Below are 24,842 nucleotides of genomic sequence, written 5' to 3'. Positions count from 1 at the left end.
TTTTTGTCCCAGGCACAACGGTTAAACCCTCGCCAAGCCCGCTGGGCCATGTTCTTTAGCCGTTTTGACTTTATCCTACGGTACCGGCCAGCGGCCAAGAATCTCCGAGCTGATGCTCTCTCACGGACCTCCTTATCCGAGGAAGACCAAGAACCTCCACAGTACATTCTAGATCCAAGTAAGGTTCGCCTGTCCGCCCTGACGGTCCTCTCCCAAGATAGGACCATGGTTCCCCGACGAGATCGTCTAAAGACATTACGCTGGGCTTATGACTCCCTCACTGGAAGGCACGCAGGACGAGAGAGAACATTGGAACTCCTTAATCGTTTTTACTGGTGGCCCAACATGCGACAGGATGTTCGCGTCTATGTAAGTTCTTGCCCTACCTGTGCTCGTCAAAAGCCCAGTCCCGGACCCCCGTGCGGTCTTCTACAGCCTCTGCCAGTTCCCACAGAGCCCTGGACCCATCTCGCTACAGACTTTATGGTGGACTTGCCTCCATCTCGTGGTCAGACGTTTATCTGGGTCACCGTTGACCGTTTCTCCAAGATGGTGCACCTTGTTCCGTTGACTAAGTTACCCTCTGCCCCCGAACTAGCTCTCCTCTTCGCCCAGCATATTTTCCGGCTACACGGCCTCCCGCAAGACATAGTTTCGGACCGTGGGCCACAGTTTGTCGCACGTTACTGAAGGGCTCTCTGTAAATGCTTCAAAGTGAAGCTCAGCTTTTCTACGGCTTTCCACCCGCAGAGTAATGGGCAGTCCGAAAGGATGAATCGGTCTCTGAAAACCTACCTTCGAGCCTTCACCAATGAGAAGCAAGACAACTGGTCAGAACTGCTACCCTGGGCCGAGTTTGCCTATAACAATCAAGCTCATGCTGCCACCGGGCTCTCACCTTTCCAGCTAGTATACGGGAAGCAGCTGAGACCTCCGCTTCCCATCGCTACTCCCAGTGCCTCTCCAGCCGCCCAGTTAACGGCTCGACAGCTACAGACTTTGTGGCGGAAGAACCAGAACAAACTGATCCGCTCAGCCTCTTCCGCCAAACAGACGGCCGATCGCCACCAACGACCGGCTCCCACCTATCAGCCAGGAGACTGGGTTTGGCTCAGCACCAAAAACATTCGTCTCTGCCTCCCCTCACGAAGATTTGCACCCAGGTTCTGTGGGCCATTCCGGATCGCCGAGAGAGTGGGCTCAGTCTCATATCGGCTGAGGTTGCCGTCCTCTCTTCGAGTCCACAATGTTTTCCACGTATCCCTGCTAAAGCCCGTAGTTCTCTCTCGCTACCACCGAAGACCTCCAGATCCATCGCCTACCACCATCGATGATGATCCTACTTACCAGCTACGCGAGTTTCTGGATGTTCGATTCTACAACCGAAGGTGGGAATATCTTCTCGCATGGGAGGGTTGCGGCGACGAGGACAACACCTGGGAGCCCAGCCGTAACATCCTGGACAAATCCCTATTGCAACAGTTCCACCGTGACCACCCGGAGAAACCCTGTCCTCTCAAGAGGGGCCGTAAAGGGGGGGGTACTGTTGCGGTCCCGACTGCTTCCCTTCTGTTAGGGCTCAGGCCCGCCTACCTCCGCTTCAGTGATCACCGCATTCCACCCGCTCCGGACCCCGGGGGCTTCTCTCGCTCCACGTGGCGGCCGCCATTACGGGCCTGCTTCCCTTCAGTCTCGCGCGTGCGCGCGAGGATGTCCGTCTTGAGCGTCCAGCTCCCGGAAGCCCGGCTCCACCCGCGCTGCTGACGTCACGCCCAAGTCCCGATATAACCGGCGTTCAGACTCTCTCTCAACGCCTTGCAACGAGGTTCACAACTCCTTAGTTGTTCTCAGTTGCGTTCCTGTTGATCTCCACGTTGCCTGCTTCTGACTCCGGCTTGCTTCTGACTCCGCTTCAGCTCACTGCCCGCCTCCGACTCCGGTTTGCTTCTGACTCCGCTTCAGCTCGCTGCCCGCCTCCGACTCCGGTTTGCTTCTGACTCCGCTTCAGCTCGCTGCCTGCCTCCGACTCCGGTTTGCTTCTGACTCCGCTTCAGCCTGCAGCCAGCCGCTGACTCCGGTTTGCTTCCGACTCCGCTTCAGCCTGCAGCCTGCTTCAGACTCCGGTTTGCTTCTGACCCCGCTTCACCCACTGCCTGCCTCTGACTCCGGTTGCTACAGACTCCGCAGCCGCCCGCTGCCCTGCCTTCAGCCGGCCCTCGGCCCTGTGCAGTCGGCCCCTGCCTTCCGGGTACCTTGGACTTCCTATTCACTCTGCTTGCTCTGGTCCCGGCCTACGCCCATCTCAGCCTCTGGACATTCTCTAGACTGTTCCCAGTCCCGAGGACCCGGGACTCTACGGGCTCCTCCCGGGGGGTCCCTGGTTCCTGGGTGAACCCTTCCAGCTTGTGGCTCCGCCCCCCGGCCTACCCTACCTATAGCATATAACATATATTAATGTATATATGTTATATGCTATAATTTTATTTTTTCCATGTATATTTGTTATAATTGTTACCACGTTATAATTGTTATCATGTTATAATGTAAAATAGGGCGGACCTCGCCCTATTCCCTCACTTACCTGTAAACCGATGTGATATCTCTATCGAATGTCGGTATATAAAAGAAAGAAAATAAATAAATAAATAAATACATACCCTGTCTCCCTAGGTAGGCCGGCCCAGGGGTCCACTATTTTCTCCAGCAGCATCAAACTGCAACATATATATACTTATATAGTCTAATAAACTTGTGTATATTTGTACATACTGCCAGCCTTGTTCACAGTCCCATTTGTTTTCCTGGGGTGAAGGAAGGGAAATCCCACACGCTAACACTTTCTTCCCCAGGTGGAGGCACCAAGAACGTGAGGACCGGAGTCTGCTGTAAGGGAGGGCTCCCATCAGGTTCGTCCCAGACTCAGGAACATTTATGCTGCACTGGGGAGTGGCAGGAGGAGGGTAGTCTCTTGACACTTTAAAATGTAATTTGTATTCAATATTTTAAGGGGTTTGGGGGAAAGAAGTGGAGGCTCAGCCCAGCAGCCCACTTTTGTTTTCATTGTGTCAGGGGAACAGTTAAAAAAAAACAAAACAGGGCTACTAGACCTGCGCTCAACTATTTTTTTTTTTTATTGGCTATAATCTTTTGAATACAGCCAGTTAATTCTAAAAACATTCCCTTAACTTTATAAATGCTTCAGGGCACAAGTTAGATGATTAATTTATCCGGCTAACTCCAATATGAGGAGTTAGCCAAATTAGTTAATTGGCTAACTTGTCTCTGCTCCAGCACACCTAGAACTTATTCAGCTAGTTTGAAGGCAGACAATGACTTATCTGGCTAAAGGTTGGCCATATAAGTACCAGCAATTTTGAAAATTTGGCATTTAGCTGGATAACTCGTGAATTAACCAGCTAAATGCCTTTGAATACTGGCTTCAATTTACTCTGTTTTTTACATGATTTTTTGAGGAAAAAGCAGTTGCTTTATGGTTTTTTAGTTTAATTATCAAAACCTCATACTGGTGAAACCTTTAAGTAAATAGCATTGCCTCTGTAGAAAGGAACAGAACAAAAGCGACGTTTATTCATGTTAGAATGTTAAATGTAATAACAGACTCCTTCTCTCTCCCCCACCCCCATCCACAATTTTGGAGATGTTTCTAGTTACAGTCCATGGGTTAGCCAATCTTTTGGGCAAGTTCAGAATTTGGCACCCTAGGCATATGCTTACGTGGATTAAGAGCCTGCGACTCAAAGCTAAAGGAGCAGGACACAATGGGGGCGTGGAAGGCAAGGTAGGCAGGGGCCAGGGGAGGGGTGGGGGCGGGTAGAAAAGGGAGAGCCAGCGTGGACGGTCCTTCCTTTTCAGCCAGGCACAGAGCAGCTTCATCTTCCCTTGTGCAGAATTGAAAACATAGTAGCGTTTTGCGGTTCAGGTGGCTGAGTAAGTTTAAGGTTCTGTGCATTTCCAGGCCCAAGCTGGGGCTCTGCATTTTTCTGCCAGGCTCCTGCAGCATTAGAAACAATTGTAGCTTTTTGCAGTTCATGTGAAGGAGGAAGCTTAAGACTCAGGAGGGGAGGGGGGAGTTTGGCAGAAGCAACATTGAATACTTTTCATGAGCTTAGGCAGGATTTCAGCATTGCAGTGGTTAATGTTCCTGGCAGGCATGGCAGGGCTGGGAGCAACCGGTACAGCATTTCAGCTTTTTCCTTTTGTGTTAGGGCTTAGTCTTTCCTGAATCAAGGTTGGAAAAACAGGGCACTCCCTTTCTTTCTGCTAGGCACAGCAAGGGGTGTAGCCAGTTGACTAGCACAGCCCGCAGAATTTTCCCTTTAGTTTCACTTTTGAAATCAGGTAGCCAGGCATGGCGTTCATTCCTCCTTACTTCCGCTTTAGCTAGAGTCTGCAGCTTGCTTGTGAACGGAGCTGAACGGTTCAGCAAAGGTATTTAATTCTATATCCTTAAAGGGCCAGCGGTCCTGTATTTATTATTATACGTTTAATTGTATTATTTCCTAGCGTGTAGCCAGATGGACTCAGGAACAATGGGTATAGTGTACTCCTGTTAGCAGTTGGAGACGGATCAGATTTCAATCTGACGTCAGCCCCTAGTACATATACCCCTGCCGGTAGGGCAGATCCCCAGTATTTTCCTTCCCCATAGCAGTTAGGGACTATCTGCAAGCTCTCAGAGCGTTAGAACCAAACTACACAAACATAGAAACATAGAAATGACGGCAGAAGAAGACCAAATGGCCCATCTAGTCTGCCCAGCAAGCTTCACACATATTTTCTCTCATACTTATCTGTTTCTCTTAGCTCTTGGTTCTATTTCCCTTCCACCCCCACCTTTAATGTAGAGAGCAGTGATGGAGCTGCATCCAAGTGAAATATCTAGCTTGATTCGTTAGGGGTAGTAGCCGCCGCAATAAGCAAGCTGCACCCATGCTTATTTGTTTTACCCAGACTATGTTATTAGCCCTTATTGGTTGTTTTTCTTCTCCCCTGCCGTTGAAGCAGGGAGCTATGCTGGATATGTGTGACGTATAAGTCTTCTCCCATGCCGTTGAAGCAGAGAGCCATGCTGGATGCGCATCGAAAGTGAAGTATCAGGCACATTTGGTTTGGGGTAGTAACCGCCGTAACAAGCCAGCTACTCCCCGCTTTGTGAGTGCGAACCCTCTTTTCTTCTCCCCTGCCGTTGAAGCAGAGAGCTCTGCTGGATGTGTGAAGTATCAGTGAAGAAACCAAATTTAAGAAGAAAAATTACTTACGAAGACTAGTCCCACTCTCCTGCGGTGACACCCTCGGGTCCCTCCCCCAGTTGAGATTCCTGAGGTGATTTCCGTGGTCTCTCGGAGGTGAGCCTTGGTCCGGCGGCCGAATCGTGGCGAGGACCTAGCCCCCGAAGGATCGGGCGCGGCTTAGAGGCAGCGGGTGCACCTCGAGCGTGACGGTGAAGGTATTTGCCCTCTCCCCTCGCAGCCGGAGACCGCCCGGAGCGCAGCTGGTAAGTGCCGAAGACAAGGTAAGGTAGAAATCCTCCTCTGTGTACGGTCTCCGAGGGTCGAGGAGAAGTGCAGGTCAGTGACAAGACCAGTGCTACCGGGTTGATCCGCTCCAGCAGGAACAGACCCCAGTTAGTCCAAGGGTCTGCCACGTGGAGATCCATACAGGTGGTTGCCATCTTGCCCGTGTGCTCGCCATCGCCATCTTGGCACATTCGCCACTCTGTTTGCTGCACAGCCTAGCGCACAACAGTGAGGCGGCCGACGCCCTATGCTCCCAGTGTGAGGAGGCCCTGGGGGATCCAGGACAAGGCACATCACATCCAAAGCCGAATAACAGTCCCTTGGATAACACCCCGGACTTAGGGAAACCCAGGGGGACTCCCCCTCAGCCGAGACCCCCAAGGATCCAGCACCACTCGGCTTGGACCCTGCGTCCGTCTCATGGGTGGAACTGTTCAAGGGGATTCACACCTTTGTTAGAATGCAAATGGAAACAGCATGCCCACATGATCCATGGAAGGATCCCGAGGTGCTAGGGCCCTCCAGAGATAGATACAGGCTCCCAAGACCCAGAGGTCCTACTTATGAGGACCCGGACATATTTTATACATCCGAAGAGGAAGTCGAACCCTTAGAAGAAGGGGAACTTCCCCCGGGAACAGAGCCGCACCGCACCATGAGACGTTTCTTCGCAAGGGAAGAACTCCCAGACCTGGTTGCCCAATGTCTCTCAGAGCTCGCCATCCCGGGCCCAGGCAATTCAGGGGAACCTAAAGAGAACCCCTTCCTGGAAGGCCTCCGCCAGACCTCGCGCCATTTTCCACTGTTAAAAGCCGCTCAACAATTAATTGACCTGGAATGGAACACCCCAGAGTCCAATTTCAAAGGAGGTTGAGCCCTAGCAACTATGTATCCCCTGGACCCGGCAACTAAAGAACTCTTTACATGCCCTAGAGTCGATGCCATGGTCTGCGCAGTCACCAAGCGCACCACCATCTCTGTGGAGGGAGGGGCAGCGCTCAAGGATGCCTACGACAGGCGCTTGGAGTCCATCCTTAAGCAGGCCTTCGACGTCACCGCCATGGCTCTTCAAATTGTGACCTGCTGCACCGTGGTAACATGTTCCTGCTTATCCCAAGCCAGGAGTAACACCCCAGGAGAAGTCATGGAACCAGCATTATCGTTCCTTACAGATGCTGCCTCTGACCTCGTACGCACAGCGGCCAGAGGAGTGTCATCCACAGTGGCGGCCAGGAGGCAACTCTGGCTCCGAAACTGGTCAGCAGACGCGTCCTCTAAGGCTCGTCTCACGAGAATGCCCTTCAAAGGATCCCTCCTGTTCGGCAGCGAACTGGAGAAACTGGCCGACAAATGGGGAGACTCCCCATTGCCACGCCTACCAGAGGACAAGATGAAGAGAAATCAGCAGTCTTTCCCCAGATCTTCCAGGGGCAGGGGCTCTCAGTGCTTCAGCCCTTATAACAGGAGCAGCTATCAAGCGCCACGCTCCTCAGGCAGAACCCAGTCCTTTCGGAACAAGCACAACAAGAGGAGAACCGGCTCGGGTGCAGGTCCCACCCGCACCCCACAATGAGATTCAGCCGACCCGTCTAATGGAAGAAGCCATAGGGGGCAGACTAACCCTATTCTACCACAGATGGGTCGAGATAACTTCGGACAAGTGGGTCCTAGCCATCATTCGGGAGGGGTATTATTTGGACTTCCTGTGAACCTCTCCGGACAAGTTCGTGGAGCGATGCATGAGGAGCAGCCTTCTGCCGGTGCACCTGGACTCCTTCTACTTGCTGGGTTTTCATTTCAAGGGGCAGTTTTATTTCGACCGCTGCATACCGATGGGCTGTTCAATCTCCGGCGCATTGTTTGAATTATTCAGTTCATTTTGCATTGGGTAATCGAACAGCATGCGGATAGAAGGCAGATAGTGCACTACCACAGTTTCCTGTTGGTGGGGAGGAATGGCGCTGACTGCTTTAACCCACTGGTCATCGCAAAAGAGGTAGCTAGACACTTCGGCGTCCCGTTAGCGGAAGAGAAAATGGAAGGACCAGCTACCACAATTACCTTCCTCGGGATTGAGCTGGATGCAGTGGCCCAGCGGTCCAGGTTGCCTGAGGATAAAGTGTTTAAGCTTAGGGATGCAATCTCTGAAATGCACTGCCTTAAGAAGGCCACCTTGAGGCAGTTCCAGTCCTTGATTGGGTTACTTACCTTCGCTTCGAGGGTGATTCCTATGGGCAGGGCCTTTTTACGCAGGTTAGCACTTGCTATGGCTGGGGTGTGTGAAAAAACACCACCGTCTAAGGGTTTCCAGTGCAATTAAGAGTGACCTGGTTGTGTGGGAGACCTTTCTAAAGGACTTCAATGGCGTTGCATTGTGGCCGAACCCCCTAGGCAGAACAGTGAGCTGGAGTTATTCACAGATGCAGCAGGAGGTGTTGGATTCGGGATTTATTTCCAGGGCGCTTGGTGCGCTGAGCGGTGGCCACATCCGTGGCGCCGGCACAAAGTCACCAAGGACTTAACATTCCTCGAGTTATTCCCGACTGTGGTTGCCCTTATCTGGGGAGAGTCACTTGTGGGGTCTCACATTGTGTTCGGATCCGACAACATGGCTGCGGTGGTCTTCAAGCGGTGTTGCACCTTATGGCCGCAGCCCAGTTGGGTTGTTGGGGGGGGTCCCCGGTAAGCAGTGTCGCTACCGGGGAACCGTGGCATGGTGACTGGCAGAAGTGACAACCCCCCCTCCCCCGCATTTAGGAGGATCAAACAGGCGGTTTGGACTGGGCAAGCGGCTAACAGATCCGGCGCAGTCCCTCGACGCTTCAACGGCCAAGAGGGAAGAAGGAAATGCTGGGGCGATTAGAACAAATGTTCCAGACTTCCACGGTCGGGTCGCCGGACGCTATGGCTTTAACGGCCAGGTATCAAAGGACAGCTCCACGGCTTATACGGCCAAGGGGTGTGCGCCCGCCTCAGCTGACTTCTATACTTACCACATAGGGGCGGGGCGGGGGGGGGGGGGGGCGTTCGCTGGTCACTAATTTAGTTACGAGTTGTTATGGAGTTTTGTTCAGTTATGACGTTATTGATATGTTTGCTAATTGCTGATTATTCAATGTCTGTGGGCTGCGGCCATCTTTGTCCAATCAATAATATCTGCTTTTCGGAAGAAGTTATGTAAATTGTGCAGTATTGGGGAAGTGGGAGGTGGGGGGGAGGGAGGGTAAACGCAGCCTTTACACTGCCCCACATTGAGAGCCTGCGACTCAAAGCTAAGGGAGCAGGACACAATGGGGGTGTGGAAGGCAAGGTAGGCAGGGCTAGGCAGGGGCCAGGGGAGGGGTGCGGGCGGGGGGGTTTGGGAGCGGGTAGAAAAGGGAGAGTCAGTGTGGGTGGCCCTCCCTTTTTGGCCAGGCACAGAGCAGCTTCATCCCCCTCCCACCCTCCCATCTATAAGGGTAGCTAGATCCAGATTAGAGGGCCAGATCCTCTGGTCCTGTCACAACCCTTGGCGTTGCATGGCATGGTGACTGGCAGAAGCGACAACCCCGCCCCCTGCATTTAGGAGGATCGAACAGGCGGTTCGGACTGGGCAAGCGGCCTAACAGATCCGGCGCAGTCCCTCGACGCTTCAACGGCCAAGAGGGAAGAAGGAAATGCTGGGGCGATTAGAACAAACATTCCCGACTTCCATGGTCGGATCGCTGGACGCTATGGCTTTAACGGCCAGGTGTCAAAGGACAGCTCCACGGCTTATACGGCCAAGGGGTGTGCGCCCGCCTCAGCTGACTTTTATACTTACCACATAGAAGCGGGGGGGGCGGCTCGCTGGTCACTAATTTAGTTACGAGTTGTTATGGAGTTTTGTACAGTTATGATGACGTTATTGATATGTTTGCTAATTGCTGATTATTCAATGTCTGTGGGCTGCAGCCATCTTTGTCCAATCAATAAAATCTGCTTTTCGGAAGAAGTTATGTAAATTGTGCAGAAGTGGGAGGTGGGGGGGGGAAGGAGGGTAAACGCAGCCTTTACACTGCCCCACATTGTGCCTGTATTCAGCTTTGGCTGAGTTTTCTGTGGGCAGCATTGTACTATGAAAAGACTGGACAAAAAGAAAGGCCAGTAGCATTATCAAAGAAAAGGCTAGGAACATTCAAAAGCTTAGATGCTCTTCAGCTTTACCTAATGCTCCCCCCATCCACTGTCCTCAATCTCTATCAAAACTATGCCTCACATCATAAAAGACACATCACTACACAGTATAGTATTCTCCTCTTTACTCACGAAAACATATAACCTACTAGATAGGACAGACCAAATTCCCTCCGTCCACTCAGACACATACACTGCGCTTTAAAGCATTTTCAGACTGTACATTTCCATCACGTACAAAATAACATCTCTGTAATGATGGCCCTATAGCACAAAGTCGCAGCTTCGAAAGAAGAAACGTTTTTTGACGTCGGCGTATCGGTGACGTGCTGCGTACGACTGCGTCTCCATGTTGATCCCCCCCCCCCCGCGAAGACGCGGCACAACGTAAGAGAGATTGCTGTGTAGCCATTAGTAGTGGAGTTGCTGTTGCTTCTTGCTGTGCGTCTGTAGTGGGCATTGCGTGTGGGCTGTTGTGGAGGAGGTGGTGGTGACGACAGCTTTTGTTGCTGTCGCGTACAACGAGGTATTGGCTTAGGTGGTAAACTATATATGTTTTGGGGGGAGGGGGGTACTTGCCACTCTTCTCCCAGTTTTGTCCTCCTTCACTCCCCTTTAGCTGTGCCAGTGTCATACAGAAAAAAAGCGCATGTACTAAGAAGAGCTATACTGCGATTTCTCGAGATATGCATGTCCTCTGCAGGACTGTGCAAAGTGTAGAGGCACATTAACCCCCTGTTAAAGAGAACTGCATTTTCAGAGTCCAGTGGTTATTGTAGGAAAAATAAACCTTACCAGGAGAAATTACTTTTAAAAAAATGATAATTTAATATTTTTTCTAATGTGTGACACATTTTGCTTTTACTATCTCTTAGATCAAATAATCGTATCTCTCAGATCAACCCCAAAGTTTTCTTAGTGACAAATTTCAGACATGCTGTAACTTTCTGTTGTATCATTGAACACTTGGTCACTGGTAAAGTAAAACTTAGAAAACAATTAGTGAACACATACTCTTTTGGGAAAAAAAGAGTTCACTGCAGCAGTAGCCATTAGGACTAAAGCAAAGGTTCATGACTGTAGTGCTGTGTAATTTACAGATGAAGGTCAAGATCGGAAAACTTGAAGACTTGTTTCTAGTGACTTGCCCAGTGATCAATAATTTTGCCACTAGGCTGTTTTCAATAGCAAACAAAACATTTCTTGAAGAGTTGGTTGACGGGTTTGCTTATTTCAGACATTTGCCTATGTCTCTTATGATAAAAGTACCCTTTTTAAAATTTAGATTAATTCAGACATGCTGTAACTTTTTAATATATTAATATAATTACATACTTTAATAAACAAGAAGTTTCAGCAGTCTAATGCAGCCTTTTTTTGGGAAGCAATTCTGTGTGTGTAAATGTATATTGATCCGATATCCTCACTCTTATAAATCCTCCCATCCTGCCTGACAGTGAGTTCAGAAGCATTTTTCTTTGTAACATAAGCTAAAAAAAAATCAGTGGGGTAGATGTAAACACAGAAGCCATTTTTCAAATAGCCCCCGAGTAGCCAAGATAATGGGCTACTTTTAACCAGTTAAGTTTAGCTGAAAATTCACAGAAATATAACTGGCTAGGTTTTCAACCAAAAATTTTGTTTTGACCTCTATTTAGCACAGTTCTAAGTGGCTTGATTCCCTGGCCAAACTTAGGTCTGGATTTATCAAAATGCAGTAAATATTGCATGCAATAGGAAAAGGGGTGTGTTTTATGGTAATAGCCTATTTATCGCAACTTTGCAGTAAGTACCACAATTGTTGCAATTCCTAGCTTCAACCACTGGAGAGAGAGAAAGAGAGAGACTAGTTGTAAAGCCCTTCTAGTAGTTAGGTATTTATACCTCTATATGAGGCCCATCTAGTTACTCGAGGTGAGGTTTAAGTAGTAGTGTAAAGGTTAGGGGCCACTTTGACATTCAGAGTGAGACGTACGACCAGAACAGTACACTCTTGTGAAGATTTGGCTGTAGAGGCAAAAACTCACAGTAAAAACTTTTTTAAATATATCCGAAGCAGAAAGCCTGTGAGGGAGTCAGTTGGACCGTTAGATGATCGAGGGGTTAAAGGGGCACTTAGAGAAGATAAGGCCATCGCGGAAAGATTAAATGATTTCTTTGCTTCGGTGTTTACTGAAGAGGATGTTGGGGAGGTACCCGTAATGGAGAAGGTTTTCATGGGTAATGATTCAGATGGACTGAATCAAATCACGGTGAACCTAGAAGATGTGGTAGGTCTGATTGACAAACTGAAGAGTAGTAAATCACCTGGACCGGATGGTATACACCCCAGAGTTCTGAAGGAACTAAAGAATGAAATTTCAGACCTATTAGTAAAAATTTGTAACTTATCATTAAAATCATCCATTGTACCTGAAGACTGGAGGATAGCAAATGTAACCCCAATATTTAAAAAGGGCTCCAGGGGCGATCCGGGAAACTACAGACCGGTTAGCCTGACTTCAGTGCCAGGAAAAATAGTGGAAAGTGTTCTAAACATCAAAATCACAGAACATATAGAAAGACATGGTTTAATGGAACAAAGTCAGCATGGCTTTACCCAGGGCAAGTCTTGCCTCACAAATCTGCTTCACTTTTTTGAAGGAGTTAATAAACATGTGGATAAAGGTCAACCGGTAGATATAGTATATTTGGATTTTCAGAAGGCGTTTGACAAAGTTCCTCATGAGAGGCTTCTAGGAAAAGTAAAAAGTCATGGGATAGGTGGCGATGTCCTTTCGTGGATTGCAAACTGGCTAAAAGACAGGAAACAGAGATTAGGATTAAATGGGCGATTTTCTCAGTGGAAGGGAGTGGACAGTGGAGTGCCTCAGGGATCTGTATTGGGACCCTTACTGTTCAATATATTTATAAATGATCTGGAAAGAAATACGACGAGTGAGATAATCAAATTTGCAGATGACACAAATTGTTCAGAGTAGTTAAATCACAAGCAGATTGTGATAAATTGCAGGAAGACCTTGTGAGACTGGAAAATTGGGCATCCAAATGGCAGATGAAATTTAATGTGGATAAGTGCAAGGTGATGCATATAGGGAAAAATAACCCATGCTATAATTACACAATGTTGGGTTCCATATTAGGTGCTACAACCCAGAAAGAGATCTAGGTGTCATAGTGGATAACACATTGAAATCGTCGGTTCAGTGTGCTGCGGCAGTCAAAAAAGCAAACAGAATGTTGGGAATTATTAGAAAAGGAATGATGAATAAAACGGAAAATGTCATAATGCCTCTGTATCGCTCCATGGTGAGACCGCACCTTGAATACTGTGTACAATTCTGGTCGCCGCATCTCAAAAAAGATATAATTGCGATGGAGAAGGTACAAAGAAGGGCTACCAAAATGATAAGGGGAATGGAACAACTCCCCTATGAGGAAAGACTAAAGAGGTTAGGACTTTTCAGCTTGGAGAAGAGACGACTGAGGGGGGATATGATAGAGGTGTTTAAAATCATGAGAGGTCTAGAACGGGTAGATGTGAATCGGTTATTTACTCTTTCGGATAGTAGAAAGACTAGGGGACACTCCATGAAGTTAGCATGGGGCACATTTAAAACTAATCGGAGAAAGTTCTTTTTTACTCAACGCACAATTAAACTCTGGAATTTGTTGCCAGAGAATGTGGTTCGTGCAGTTAGTATAGCTGTGTTTAAAAAAGGATTGGATATGTTCTTGGAGGAGAAGTCCATTACCTGCTATTAAGTTCACTTAGAGAATAGCCACTGCCATTAGCAATGGTTACATGGAATAGACTTAGTTTTTGGGTACTTGCCAGATTCTTATGGCCTGGATTGGCCACTGTTGGAAACAGGATGCTGGGCTTGATGGACCCTTGGTCTGACCCAGTATGGCATTTTCTTATGTTCTTATGTCCTTCGGAGTGAGGAAACTCACCCAAAGATGAGATTTGTACAATGTTCTCTCAACCTAGCCTGAACCTTTACACTACTACTTAAACCTCACCTCGAGTAACTAGGTGGGCCTCATATAGAGGATTAAATACCTAACTACTAGAAGGGCTTTACAGCTAGTCTCTCTCTTTCTCTCTCTCCCATGTTCTCTCAACCTAGCTTGATGTAGAGAGTCCATCAAGCTAGGTTGAGAGAACATTATACAAATCTCATCTTTGGGTGAGTTTCCTCACTCCGAAGGACATCAAATTTTCACAAGTGTACTGTTCTGTTCATACGTCTCACTCTGAATGTCAAAGTGGCCCCTAACCTTTACACTACTACTTAAACTTCACCTCAAGTAACTAGGTGGGTCTCATATACTACTAGAAGGACCTTACAGCTAGTCCCCATCCCAAGGATACTCCAGATTAGCAGGTAGCACAAAGGTGTACCGTCCTCCCAAATGTATTTAATGAAGGAAGGGAGATTGGGTACCAGGCCCTTTTTTTTCCTTTTTGGTTTTTTTTATATTTGGTGGGCTGGAGGAGGAGTCTATGGCTGGCACTTATTTTTTGTTATTTTTGGAGACAGGAAGGGAGGCATAGCCTAATGGTTAGAGCACTGTGCTGTGAACCAGGGAAACCAGAGTTCAAATCCTGCTGCCACTCCATGTGACCTTGGCAGGTCACTTTACCTTTCATTGCTTTTGGTACAACCTTAAATTGTCAGCCTGTTGGGGACAGGGAAATGCCTCCAGTACCTGAATGTAATCTGCTTTGAAGTGCCTGAAAAAGCAGAACATAAATCAAAAAAATAAATAAAGACATAGGTTATCCCCACCCAGGCTGCCTAGCACATTCATTTTTTTGGGTGACAGGAGGTGATAGTTTGGGGGGTGGGGGGGAGCAAAGCAGCAGGCATAGCTCTTTTTTTTTTTTTTTATAACAGTCAATGAGGAGAGAAGCAGAATTTGGATACGCATTTTTTTTTTTAATTAGGGTGGATGATCACTAGACTTTTTTTTTTTTCTTTTAATATCAGGAGGGAGCAAGGGGTGATTCAGCTGCAAACTTGTCCTTTTATTAGTCGGGATGCATAGAGGGTGGTTGGACAGATTTAGGCCTGTTCTTGTGGCGCCCAGATATGTCTTCCTAAATTTAGCTAGTAGGCCCTGAATATTGTTCTAACTGGCTAAATTTGAAAAGCTCACCCCACTCTTCTCTGAGTAAATCTTGTTCACATGGTAAATTTGTGTGGACAGAATTTAACTGAAAAGAAGATCTGACTTTGAAATATCAACACTGAAGCAGATAAAAGCCAATTTCCTATCGTGTAGCAGATGGACTTAGGACCAATAGGTATAGTGTACTCCTGATAGCAGATGAGAGACTGAGTCAGATTTCAATGCTGACATCAGCCTACATATATTTGTGCGCATGGAGTGGCTCAAACTCGTCTGTGCAGGAAACTTAGCTCTTCAGTATTTCTCTGTCTCCTAAGCAGATAGGGACACATCCACACACTAGAATAGTGTTAGCAATTCTAAAACAAAGAAGAAATAGAAAATTTACCTCAAGAAGACGAGTCCCACTCTCCTGCGGTGATACCTAAGGGTCCCTCCCCTAGTCGAGAATTCCTGAGGTGATTTCCGAGATCCTTCAGAGGTAAGCCTCGGTCCGGTAGCCGGCTCCCAGCGTGGTCTTAGCCCCTAGGGTGGCTTAGAGGCAGCGGGTGTTGAATCGAGCGCGGTGGTGAAGGTAATTCCCTCTCCCCCCCCGCAGCAGGAGACCGCCCAGCACGAGACCAGGTAAGGTAGAAAGCTTTTTCTAAGTATCCGATCTCCGAGGCTCGAATTGCCGTAAGATCATTCCTTCCGGCACCTGTAAAATCGGGTTGAGCAGCCCCGTCCAGGCTAGACCCAGATCCAGTGCGAGGGTCCACGTACGTGGAGACCCTCCTGGGGTGGGGGGGGGTCGCCATTTTTGCCCGCATGTTCGTTGGCGCCATTTCCTCCCCTTGATTGCCATATTGTCCGCACAACTAGGCCGTGTGCACAGCAGCGAGCCGGGCGCATGACCGACTTGTGCGCACAGCGGCGCACGCATCTGTGCCATGTGCACAGTGGCGCGCATAAATAGGTCCGTGCGCACAGCGGCGCACACATTTCACCCAGGCGCACAAAGTGGTAGCCTGCGCGTGCACCCCGAACGCACAACTAAGCCTCCCGGCGTGCACACAGATGAGTTTGAGCCACTCCATGCGCACAAATCATGGCACCGCCGGCCAAGGTACAAGCCCTCTGCCCAGCCTGCCACCTGAGAGCTGCGCAACCTGAAGTGGCCTCCGCCCTATGCCTGCAGTGCGAAGAGGCTCAGGGGGAACCTAAGCAAGGCCCCCCACAGCCAGTAGAGGGATCCGGATCCACCAATGATAGTACCCTGGACCTCTGTATCTCCAACTCGGCTGCTACTCGGGGGGCCTCCACTGGATTCAGTATGGACCCAGGGACCTTTTACTGGGTGGAATTCTTCAAAGGGCTGCAAATCTTTGTCCAGCCACAATCGGTACCGCCTGCAACACAAACCCAGTCTCCATCAGAAGCACAAGACCTTCCAAGCACCTCTTGCACCTACCCAGATGCGCCCTATTCATGCAAAAGCCTCCCTGTAGGGAACTCTGACACCTCAGGGGAAGAATCTGACTCCCTGGAGGAAGGGGAAATGCCTCCAGGGATGGAACCATACCGAACCATGATGCGATTCTTCTCCAAAGACGAGTTACCAGCTCTTGTGTCTCTGACCCTGAAGACGCTGGCCATTCCGGGTGCGAGTACCACAGCGGAGCCAAAGATGAACCCAGTTTTGGTCGGTCTCCGTCAGGCCTCATGCTGTTTCCCAATGCTGCAGGCCGTACAACAACTGATTGACCTGGAATGGAATGCCCTGGAGGCCAGCTTCAAAGGAGGATGAGCCCTAGAAGCCCTATACCCCCTGGAACCCACGGCCAAAGAACTCCTATGGTTCCTAAAAGTGGATGCCATCTCAAAGCGCAATACCATCCCAGTCGAAGGAGGAGCTGCACTCAAGGATGCCCAGGACAGATGTCAGGAACATAAGAACATGCCATACTGTGTCAGACCAAGGGTCCATCAAGCCCAGCATCCTGTTTCCAACAGTGGCCAATCCAGGCCATAAGAACCTGGCAAGTACCCAAAAACTAAGTCTATTCCATGTTACCGTTGCTAGTAATAGCAGTGGCTAATTTCTAAGTCAACTTAATTAATAGCAGGTAATGGACTTCTCCTCCAAGAACTTATCCAATCCTTTTTTAAACACAGCTATACTAACTGCACTAAGCACATCCTCTGGCAACAAATTCCAGAGTTTAATTGTGCGTTGAGTAAAAAAGAACTTTCTTCTATTAGCTTTAAATGTGCCACATGCTAACTTCATGGAGTGCCCCCTAGTCTTTCTATTATCCGAAAGAGTAAATAACTGATTCACATCTACCCGTTCTAGACCTCTCATGATTTTAAACACCTCTATCATATCCCCCCTCAGCCGTCTCTTCTCTAAGCTGAAAAGTCCTAACCATCCATCCTTAAGCAGTCATTTGATGTCACAGCAATGACCCTGCAGATCTCTTCCTGCTGCGCTGTTGTGACACGTTGCATCCGTTGGTCTTAGACAGCTTCGCCCCGTTTGCCTCACCTTGTTCACGGCTCCTCCTGCTTACCTTGGGGAAAATGGCTACTGCCACGTCTGCTAGCTGCCCTCTCCGGTGTCCCCGGAACGGCTATGGTGCTGCCTCCCGCCAAGCTCCTCCCAAGGCCTACTAGGGTGCGCCCTACCCACGTCTTTATTTCAGCATTCGAGCGAACCTCGGGTGTGTCCCCCTCAAGTGACATCACACCATCCGGTTATATAGCCTGTACTTTGTTGCTAGCTAATTGAGTTAGCAAAGGATTGGTTTCGGCCGGTCTTAGGTACTCTGCCGCTGGAAGCTCTCTCTCTGCCCTTCGGGGTATTTCTAACCTTGGTACCCGCTCCTCAGGGGCCCTCTGCTTTATTTCAGGAGAATACTGAAGAGCTAAGCATGCTGCATGGGTATATGTAGGCTGACGTCAGCTTTGAAATCTGACTCCGTCTCCCATCTGCTATCAGGAGAGCACAATACCATTGGTCCTGAGTCCATCTGTCTACACTAAGGAAAACGAAATTCAGGTAAGTAATTTCTCCATTCCTAGCACCCAGACAGATGGATTCAGGACCAGTGGGTTATGCACCTCTACCAGCAGATGAAGATGGAGCAAACTGATGTCACAGTATATATACTCCTCCAGTGACAACTTGCCAGTATTCTCCATCTCTAGCAGATGGTGGACGTGCATTTCCCTACTGGGGATTGCTTCAAATTTTAGAGGAGAATTAATAAGAGGTTTGATTTGCCCCACTCTTCTGCGATGATACCAAATGGTCCCTCCCCCAGCTGAGAATTCCTGAGGTGATTTCCGTGGTCCCTCAGATGAGTGCCTTGGTCTGGTAGCTGGTTTCCTCAGCCGGCGTGGACTTAGCTGATTAAAACAGCTGAAAGGCAGCGGGTGCAGGAAGCTGAGCACGGCGGTGATGGTATATGCCCTCTCCCCCCACAACCGGAGACAGTCTCTGTACTTGGCCGGGAAAGGCTGAGCTCAGGTAAGGTTTAAAAAAAAAAAAGAGAGTAGAAGGAGGAACATCAATCGGCTGGAAGCCCGAATGGTTCGGTGGGCATGCTTGCAGTTCTGTGGCAGGCTGCAGGGTCAAGTGGTCCGGGTGATGTTGGACAATGCAACAACAGTGGCTTATATTAATCAGCAGGGAGGAGCCAAGAGCCAACAAGAGACAGACCGAGATATGAAATGAGCGAAAATGCATCATCAGGAGATCTTGGCCTCGCACATTGCGGGAAAAGACAATAAGAGTAGATTCTCTCAGCAGGGAGTCTGGACCCAGGAGAATGGCTGTTGTCGGACAAGGCATATCTGCTGATAGTGGATCCGTTTCTAGACATACTGGTGACTTCTCGCAGTGCAAAGGTTCCTTCATTCTTTATTCGCAGGAGAGATCTGAAGTCCTTAGGTATCAATGCTCTCGTGCAGGTATGGCCGGAGGACAAGCTGCTATATGCCTTTCCCCCATGACCCATGTTGGGCAGAATAGTTCAGAGGGTTGAGGGTCACAGAGGAATGGTGCTTTTGGTGGCACCAGATTGGCCCAGGAAATCATGATATGTGAAGGCTCCTGGTAGACTCCCCCCTCCAGTTTCCAGCACACAGGAATCTTGCGGCAGGGACCTGTTTTTCACAAAGATCTGACTTGGTTATATCTTATGGTAAGGCCCTTTAGAGGGCTCACTTGCTGAAGTATAGATATTCTACTGCGGTGATTGCCACCTTACTATGAGCAAGAAAATTCTCCACTTCTTTAGCCTGTGTGCAGGTCTGGCGAGTATTTGAGATTTTGTGTGAAGATAGAGGAGTGCTTCCTTGTTCAGTTCAGATCCTGCTCATTTTGGAATTTTTGCAGGACAGGTTGAATAAAGGTTTAGCCCTTGATTTGTTGAAAATACAGATAGCGGCTCTTTCCTGTTTCAGGGGTCAGGTGATTGGATTGAATCCTTTTTGGCCTATTCATATGTGGCCTGTTTTTTGAGGGGAGTGAAACATCGTCATCATTCCTTGCAGTTACTGGTAACCTTGTGGCATCTTAATCTGGTTTTGGATTTCTTGGCAGGCCCTACTTTTCGACCGATGTGTAGCCTTTCCCTGCAGTTACTGACCTTGAAAATGGTGTTTCTAGCGGCAATATATTCTGTGAGTCGAATTTCTGAGCTGCAGGCCTTGTCATGCAGGGCTCCATTCTTTCGGATGATGCCAGGGATGATACAGCTTTGTACAGTTCCTTCTTTTTTGCCAAAAGTGGTCTCAGATTTTCACTTGAATCAGTCCATTTCCTTGCCGTCTCTGGATAGGGAAAGAGATGCGGAGGAATATCGCCTGTTGCGCCTCTTGAATGTCAAAGAGATATCTCATGAGGTATCTGGAGATTTCTAAACCTTTCCTAAAGACTGACAGCTTATTTGCCCTTCATGGTGGAGGTAAACGGGGTGAGCCAGCTTCGCGAGCTACAATAGCTCGCTGGATTAGGGAAGTAGTCATGGCTATATATGTGGCTGCTAAAAAGCCATTGCTTAATTAGGTTAGGGCTCATCCCACTAGGGTTCAGGCAGTGTCCATGGGCGGAGATTAGATTGTTGTACCCCCGTCGACTTTGCTGAGCTGCGACGTGGTCCTCCTTACACATCTTTTCCAGGTATTGTCTGGATGTGCAGGCCCAGGAGGATGCAGCCTTTGCACGTATGGTTTTGACTGGACTGCGAGCAGCCTTCCATCCTATTTGGGAGTAGCTTGGGTACATTCCACTGGTCCTGAATACATCTGTCTGGGTGCTAGGAAATGAGAAATTAGAACTTGCCTAATAATTTCCTTTTCCTTAAACCAGACAGTATTCCTAGATAGGTTTCTCCATCACCTTAGTGTTATTGGTGCATATCATCGCCATGTAGAAGATAAGTCCATCTCTGTACGACCTTTAGTTGTATGCTTCATGTGGGGTCTGCTTCATTTGAAGCCTCCCTTAAGACCTCCTGCTATGTCATGGTCTTAGTTCAACTTGCTTCTTTTGAGCCACTATACTCCTGTTACCTAGAAGGTCATATTTTTGGTGGTGTTCACTTCAGCATGCAGAGTCAGTGAGCTTCAGGCCTTAATGACGTATCCACCTTACGTTACTTTTTTTTCTCGATAGTGTGGTCTTCTGTACATTCCCTAAGTTTCTGCCTAAGGTGGTGTCTGACTTCTGTCTTAACCAGTCAATCGTCTTTCTAACATTTTTTTCCCAGGCCTCATGCTCACCAAGGTGAACAAGCCCTGCACAGTTTGGATTGCAAGAGAGCCTTAGCCTTCTATCTAAAGCAGACAGAAGCCCATAAAAAATCCACTCAGCTTTTTGTTTCCTTTGATCAGGACGTGCTGGGAATCACCATTGCCAAACGGATGCTCTCAAACTGGCTAGCAGATTGCATCTCCTTCTGTTATACCCAGGCGTAATTGAATATTGTGGGCCATGTCAAGGCTTATTCTGTATGACCCATGGCAGTGTTAATGGTCCATTTGTGATCAGTCCCCATGGAGGAGATCTGCAAGACTGCGATGTGGAATCCAGTCCACTCATTCACAGTGCACTACTGTTTAAACAGCGATGGCCAACACAAAAGCAAGTTTGGACAGTCTGTCCTCAAGAACTTGAGGTGTTGAACTCAACTCTGTTCCCACCTAGGGCCTGTTCTTTTGGTTCAGGCTGTCTCCTTCATATGATATAAATGCATAAAAAAAGGCCTGTTGCCAGCAATTGTTATGCCATTGGTACTGGTTTGTTGTTAGAAAGATGATTGACTGTTTAAGACAGAAGTCAGACACCACTTTAGGCAGAAACTGGTTTGTTGCCACCTTTTTTCATTGGAAGGTTGTCTGTAGCTAAGGATTCACCCATGTGTGAAGATTGCCATCCTGCTTGTCTTAGGAGAAAGCAGAGTTGTAACAGGTGTTCTCCAAAGACAGCAGGATATCAGTCCTCACGAGACCCATTTGCCTCCCTGTGGAGTTGCGTCTCCACTTTAGGTTTAATTTAATTTTTTATGCTATGTAATTAGACTGAAGGTATCTTATCTGACATGCATGTGTTAGCATGCTCAATACGGCTTGGTCAAAGTTCTAGAAAATTTGACATAAGTTTTCCATGCCAGGCTCTGTCGGATAATGCAACCCATGTGTGAGGACTAACATCCTGCTGTTCTCAGAGAACACCTGTTACAGGTAAGCAACTCTGCTTTCCTCCAAAGAAAGGATTGTATTGTTCAGTCATAAGAGATCAGGATGAAGTGCTAGCGAAAAATAATTATTCTCTCTTTCTCTCTCTGTCTTTCCCTGTCTCTCTCTTTATTTCAAAATAGTATTTTTTTAGTTTAGTTTTTTTAAAACTTATATTTTGTGGCTTCCAGCACAGATATCAAACATTCACAAATAATATTTGTATTACACTACAAATATTGAGAATGGTACTGATTGCCTTGCTTAGCTATGTCTTGTTTATATAGAACTTAATCAGACAATGGATTTTCTTTTCTTTTATATTATGATGGTATGATAGGAAAGAAAAATTCTTTAGGATGTTGGAGTGAAATACTTTGCAAATAGGCATTCATTACAATTTTTTGATAGAATTCTTAGTATAGTTCTTAAACCTTTTTTTTTTTTTTTTTTTACTTAGCCAGAAAGATGGGCAGAAAAGATGCTTCGACGTCAAGACTACCTGTTGATCAGTACCGGAAGCAAATTGGTAGGTTGCATGAAATACTTCAGGGGTGAAAGAAGGATAAAAAGAGAGAATTACAGTGTCTGTGCATTGCTATAAAGCAGGCAGTTTGTATCACTTTCTCCAAATACATGCTAAATTTCTATCCGAAAATGTGCCTGTTGGATATTTTACTCTTGTATGACAGAGTTTAATCTGTAAAGAAAAAAGCCCAGGGAACTTACCTGAAGGGTATTGCCTTTTATTTGTTAAAGGACAAAGGATTCTGGAAGCTGTTACATTTTATGTATAAATATTTGATATTCTGCCTTTTTGTAAAGGTAAACACAAGATGGATTACATAAATTTAAGAAGAACATTGAGCACATAAGAAAACATGTACGGGTACAACATACAGATGTGGGATAGATTGCAAGTAAGGTTCATCTGGTATAAGTAATGCATAAAATAGGAATGAGAGTGGTAGCAGTTGGATAGCAATAAAGATGTGAGTTAATTGGTTATAGAAAATGCAAGTTAAGCACCAGAGCTAAGAGAGAGGAAAAACAAATGTTAGGTAGAAGTGATCCAGAAGTGGGTGAATTTTGAGGGACTAGTAAGTAGGCAATAGAGGGGTCAATCTCTGCTTTATAGTCTAGGGCAAAGGTCCCCAAACATTTTGGAGGAAGAGGCACATAACATGTCAAATCACTGAAAGAGCCAGGCTGGGGGTCCCCTCAGGTGTGTGTGTAGAAGAATATGGAGAATTCCATCCTCAGATTTTTAGATTGTCATGGGGAAGGGGTTGCATCTTATGTTTGGCCCTTTCATTGATTTCAAATGCTGGGCAAGGTAGAAAGCAGGGAGTAAGGTTCCCAAGAGTGTCAGTAATCACATTTCTACATTTTTCAGAAGTTGATATTTGTACCACACCCCTGGGAACTCTGCCCCTGGGGGGGGGGGGGGGGCTGTTTGTGTATCTGTGTACGTATAGCAGACTCCCTTCCCTCTCATACCCCTCTACCCTCCCTACCTCTTCCATACACACACATACAACCTTCCTTCCCTTTTCCATCTCCTTCCCTAACATACTCCTCTTCCTTTCCCCACTCAGCCTTCCCCCTCTTACTTTAATCTCCTACCCTCCCTATCCTTTACTTCCCCTCCTGTTCCCTCCCTTGTGCACTCCAACAGTACCTTTCCCCTTGATCTGCCACTTATGGGGCTTGGCCGCCCCACCTGTAGCTCTTCCGAATTCCACAGTCCAATGTCTCTTCTACCACTGGCAGGGCCAGGCCTCCCCGCCAGTGGCTTTTCTCAAGGTTGTGGTTGGAAGTGGGGTAATCTTCCCTGGTTGGCAAAATCTGACTTCCCCACCAGCAGCTATTCCGATTGTTGTGGTCCAATGTCTACTGCTGGCGGGTCCAAGCTTCCCCACTAGTGGCTTTTCTCAAGATTGTTGATTGGCAGGGTGGTGGTCTCCCTGTTTTGGGGCCTGGCCTCTCTGCCTCTGGTTCTTCTGAATTTTGTAGTTTGACATCTTTTCTCCTCCTGGCCTGGCCTAGCCTCCCTGTTAATGGCGTCTCTGAATGCTGTGGTCTGACGTCTCTTCTACCACTGTGGGGACTAGGCCTCCCCCGCCAGTGGCTGACATCTTGGGCGAGGTTCAGCAGCTGTTCTTTCGTTGGCTGAGCCTGGGAGACCTTGCTAGCCTTTTTGCTTTCACTGTGACTTTGAAAAATCTTCTGTGGGCCAGATCAGGCCGCTTGAAGGACAAGCTCTGGGGGCTGGATAAAAGAGTTGGGTGGTCATAGTTTAAGGATCCCTGGTGAAGCTTTAGCTTTTTTTCCAGAATGAGACGTAGCAAGTTTCCAGGTGCAATATTAGAGATATTTTAGGGGTGAAGTAGCTGAAGTGCAAAGTCTCATGCATGTTTGCCTGAAGGCAGTGAAGGAAAAGATAAAAAGGATGGCTGGGAGAATCGAAGTTTCCTCGTGGGAGTGTAGAATAGAGGATGGGAAGCATATTCTAGTGCTGGTTGATTTTAGATACTACACAGTGCTGTTTTTGAATCATTTGTGCTTTTTGGAGAAACTGAAATTATTATTCAGTATTGTTCCCTTAACAATGTAAGCACCTTTTTAGTTGAGTTTTCTCTGTCAGTTTGATATTAGTTCACAACAGACATTTCACATAGCACTCCTAGTTGATCGATTTAAAGTAATCTCTCTTGCCTAATTGTTACCTGCTTATGGGTCACAAGGATAAAGCACAGCTTGTGTTTTATAAATCACTTACATTGTGCAAGAACTAGAAATATAATATGGGTAGCCAGGACTAACTCTTCTCCCTGCACCCACCCTCTCACACTTTTCAATAATAATACACACACCTTAATTGGGGATCAAACAGGCTGCAGCTTTACTGAACAATAAATCAGGTGCCCAAGCACTAGTAAACTTATATATACATAGGCCTCAAATATGCACCCGCCAGCAAGGTGCACTTGTCCAGGCCCGTCATCCTTGTAACTATGATATATACCATATTCACCCACAGCCCCCGCCACCACTCAGCAAGGAGTCGTGAAAATAAGCCCCCACCACCAGCCAGCAAGGAGCGTCATGCAGGACAACTGCACCCAATTGTCCTGCCTGGAGTTCAGACCTGACACCTGTCAGGTCGTCATACCATACAAGACCACGCTGACCTCTGATTGGCTCAGGCATCCTGCCACAGGCACAGAATGCCACCCATCCTGTGACCCTCCCCCCCCCCCCAAAGATGTGACCCCCACATCCCTA

General features: G+C 47.7%; 1 protein-coding gene across 3 annotated transcripts in view; it reads left to right on the top strand.

Annotated features, from left to right (window-relative positions):
• Positions 1-24,842, top strand: part of TRIQK (triple QxxK/R motif containing) — a 372,909-nt gene that overhangs the window by 66,998 nt on the left and 281,069 nt on the right. Inside the window, exons 1-2 of one of the 3 annotated variants that reach the window (XM_029591664.1) lie at positions 3,840-3,948; positions 22,015-22,083. In XM_029591664.1, the coding sequence (XP_029447524.1) occupies positions 22,023-22,083 (61 nt within the window). In that variant the 5' untranslated portion in view covers positions 3,840-3,948; positions 22,015-22,022. Of the gene's footprint in view, positions 1-3,839; positions 3,949-4,063; positions 4,450-22,014; positions 22,084-24,842 lie in introns of those variants that run through there. The other 2 variants (XM_029591665.1, XM_029591666.1) reach the window with 2 other exon arrangements.

Source organism: Rhinatrema bivittatum, chromosome 2, assembly GCF_901001135.1.
Source record: "Rhinatrema bivittatum chromosome 2, aRhiBiv1.1, whole genome shotgun sequence".
NCBI lineage: Eukaryota > Metazoa > Chordata > Amphibia > Gymnophiona > Rhinatrematidae > Rhinatrema > Rhinatrema bivittatum.
The sequence above is the reverse complement of the archived record's forward strand: the minus strand, read 5'-3'. Positions and strand labels throughout refer to the sequence as shown.